The 3,529-nt window shown below is 39.4% G+C and overlaps 2 protein-coding genes across 2 annotated transcripts; one reads left to right on the forward strand and one right to left on the reverse strand.

Moving 5' to 3' along the window:
* Positions 1–126: 126 nt before the first annotated feature.
* Positions 127–1,462, reverse strand: BATDEDRAFT_93275 (uncharacterized protein; the record flags this gene model as incomplete). Its single annotated transcript, XM_006683457.1, has 5 exons — positions 127–144; positions 225–305; positions 378–470; positions 560–940; positions 1,073–1,462. 5 exons carry the CDS (start codon positions 1,460–1,462, stop codon positions 127–129), a joined length of 963 nt encoding a protein of 320 aa, XP_006683520.1.
* A 198-nt stretch (positions 1,463–1,660) lies between these two features.
* Positions 1,661–3,472, forward strand: BATDEDRAFT_93277 (uncharacterized protein; the record flags this gene model as incomplete). The annotated part of the gene is made up of 1 exon (XM_006683455.1): positions 1,661–3,472. The coding sequence occupies one exon, from the start codon at positions 1,661–1,663 to the stop codon at positions 3,470–3,472; it is 1,812 nt and encodes a 603-aa protein (XP_006683518.1).
* Between the last annotated feature and the right edge of the window lie 57 nt (positions 3,473–3,529).

Below are 3,529 nucleotides of genomic sequence, written 5' to 3' on the forward strand. Positions count from 1 at the left end.
CTAAAAGTCCATTTTTTTGACGCAGCGTGGTATTGATGTTTTTTAGACTGTCTCGATTTTGTTTTGAAATAGGCAGTGAATCCCTGCGCAGAGTTACTTGCTTATCGAGTGCTTTGAGATCCAGCTTTAAATCAACGGTTCACCCTAAATTGCGTTGTATTCAATTTCAGCTATGCAATGGTTGCTTGTTATATATTAAAGCAGACATGAGCGTATTTGCATACCTGAACAAATTGAAGCTTTTCCTTGACATGTGTCAACACCTGGACAACATTCGTGATTTTTTTACGAAGTTTGAGCAGCTCCTGTATTGTACAAAACTGTAAATATGTACACAACTCTGAACAGTATATTTGTAAGCCTTGACAATATATTACCTCGTTACGTTCCTCGATTTTTTCATTATACGTTTGGTTTTCGATTTTCAACTGCTCAAAATCAATCAAATGAAGTCCATCCGCAAGCTCCTCCTATATATATGTGTGTGTATATGTGTGTATTTGAAATACAATGTTTAGCTGTTGCATTGAATAAAGCCATGCATTTTGAAATACTGTACTTTTTGGCGGAGCAGTTGCTCGTGTCGTCGAAGCTTGTTCCTCAACTTAATATTATCTAGTCTAACTGCCACCACCTCGTTTTCCTTTTTGCGTTCAGTAGATTCGAGTTGGTCTACTATTTTAGTTGGAAGAGGTTTACCCGTGCGAGAGTTTTCAGCATCGAGAGCAATCGATCGCTTATATTTCCAAAACTCGTCCGCTTTGGTCGTCACTTCGTCTAGTCTTTCCTCAAGCTTGCCTTTGTATTCGCCAATAAATTTTTGATTTGCAATGTTTATTGAATTGTATTCTGTTCGGAGTTCATTGAGGGATGACATGCAGTTGGCGTATCGCTGCTCTTGATCTGATACACTTTTTTCTCCGTCGCGTGTGTCGTCGGTCTATTGGATTGTACATGGGTCGTGCATAGTTGAAAGGGTAGTAAATGATGGCAGATGAGTTGTTTAAATCAGGTACACCAGTCAATTTATAAATTTGAAACATATACTTCAAGTCGTATGGATTCGACTCACCCTTTTTTTTTTAAAATACTCGCTCAGCTTGTATTGTAGCATTGAGTTTCGTAAAGATAGCTTGTCTCTGAGTTCCAAGTTTTTTTTGATGGACAATACAATGGCATCTCTGTCAATTTCAATTTCGATCAGAGATTCACTTGGCTGGCGATCTATTGTACTATTGCGATACTCTTGTCCGTCTTGGTTGTCATTGTCCATCATGTCTTGTGTTCCAATTCGCATACTACTGTTCGCGTCATGTTTGATATCATTGCTCTGCCAAGATGAACCAAGATGCTCGTGTTGGTTGTCAATGACATGCTCATTGGTTTGATGATCGGTACAAGTCAATGTAGGAGAAACAGGACGAAGCAAAGCAATTTGCACAGTATTGTGTACGCCCAACATAGTGTCATTAACCATTTCATCAACCGACGCAAATCGAGTCATGTTAGTTGTCAATCCAAACATCAATTCATTTTGATCGAGTTTACATTTCTTGTACAACATTAATTGTCGTGCAACTTTTCCTTTCTTTTTCCTTCCTTCCCTTCCCTTTCTCTCATTTCCTTCTCCTTCCTTTCATTTCCTTTGATGCTTTCAGCAATGTCTTCCACAAAACATCAACCAAACCCAAGAAAGCGACCAATCGACCTTGTAACTCCTGAATTCCCTCCTCTACCTGCCATATCACTGAAGGCAACTGTAGAATTTGCTGCCAAGTCACAAGAAGCTCTGCGTTCGATCCCCACCATTTCTACCAACCTTGCCTCTCTGTTTCTTCCTCTGATTTCTCCTAATCAACTTCAACGGCGATTTAGAGTCGAGGAAAACGCAGTGTTTGTGGTTATGACAAAGTCTTATCCCCTCTTGAAGAACGAACTTGACTCATTTAGTGTAAAAGACTTCTACGGAATTTATGTTCGAGGTCCAGTTGGAGTTGGAAAGAGCTATTTACTGTATTTGCTGGCTGCTGAATATCGTGTGAACCGGGAAAATTACAGAGTCACCTACATCAATGATTGTGCTGCATGGAGAGCATACAAGTTTGGATATATCCTCAGAGAACTTGTCACTACATTTTATGATGATACTATCGAAGAAAAGTCTATCGTGGAATGGTGTCAAGCAGTTACTGAGAGTAACAAAGAAGAAGAAATGATGATGATGATGGAGTCACTTGTCAATTATATTCGCCTGAAGAAGCTTCAATGGATTGTAATTTGCGACCAACACAACGCACTTTTCAATCCTCCGGTGGTCAAGGACTTCCCATTCAACCTCATCAACTACCTTTCCAACCACCAAAACTCGAACATCAAGATAATTGTTTCAGCATCTGCCAACAACGAAGGATATCCTACCGAAATGAAAGATTGGCATACTCACGATCTCTCGAGTCACCGCTTTGACCAAGAAGAATTCAAGGTGTGGTGTGACCATTACTTGCTTGAAGACAACACAAAAGTCGATCACGAATCTGAAGAGGCTATGGATGCGTTGTTCTGGACGGGTGGAGTTCCATACGAATTGAATTTGCTTTGGAAGCAACCAGAAAAATGTTTGATTGAAAAGACAATACTCTATCGAAGGGAACGATTCAGGGATATGGCTTTCAGTCATGGCAAGTTTTACAAAACGTTGATCGACAAGGAGAAAGATAACTTGGCTGAATGTATTTCTCGCATGGCTCTAAGACTATCACCTCCAGAAGGATTGGTCGGAATGGACAGACAAATTTTTGATATCATTGAAGATGGTGATACTGGTCATAAAATCATTACTGCATTGAATCCCGTAGCTCGTCGTGCATTGCTATACTACCACGGTCGTGGTCTTATGACTTCCCTTGGGTTTGTTGCTGAAATTGTTTTGAAAGAAACAGACTATCCCAACAGCATCAAGGGTAAAATTAGCGAAATGTACATCACTACTATGCTGGAATTATCGCAGCTCTTTACTTTTGAATTCAGAAAGATTGCAAATATTGCTAAAATTGGATCACCAGAAGATTCTACTGAAAGAAAGAGTATTGAAATCAAGTCCGTGGTTCGTTTTTTGACAAACAAGCTACCCCCAAAGACATCTTTCCACAAGAACGTCACGAGCTTGTTTGTTCCCGAATCTCCGAATTATCCTAGATTTGATTTCTTTTTGTGGGATTCAAAACGTCAAGTTATGATGGGATTTCAAGTAACAGTTCACAATCCGTTTTCTGATCATCCAAAAATGACCAATTCACAGACATGGCAACGATTTTGCTTTGGTAATTCCAAACAAACCCCGATGGAACTGTATTGGGTTGTACCGAAACGCTGCATTGGAACAGATACTGCATCGGTTGTGAATGATTCTATTATATTGTTTGAAGATTTGATTTCCGATTTTCCTGCGTTAGGAAAGTTGATTCTTCAATAAAATTTGCTTTCATATTCCAGTTTTAATTATTATTTTAACGAGTTCAAGTCGCCAAAG

The sequence above is a fragment of the Batrachochytrium dendrobatidis genome (genome assembly GCF_000203795.2).
Source record: "Batrachochytrium dendrobatidis JAM81 unplaced genomic scaffold BATDEscaffold_181, whole genome shotgun sequence".
NCBI classification, from domain to species: domain Eukaryota; kingdom Fungi; phylum Chytridiomycota; class Chytridiomycetes; order Rhizophydiales; genus Batrachochytrium; species Batrachochytrium dendrobatidis.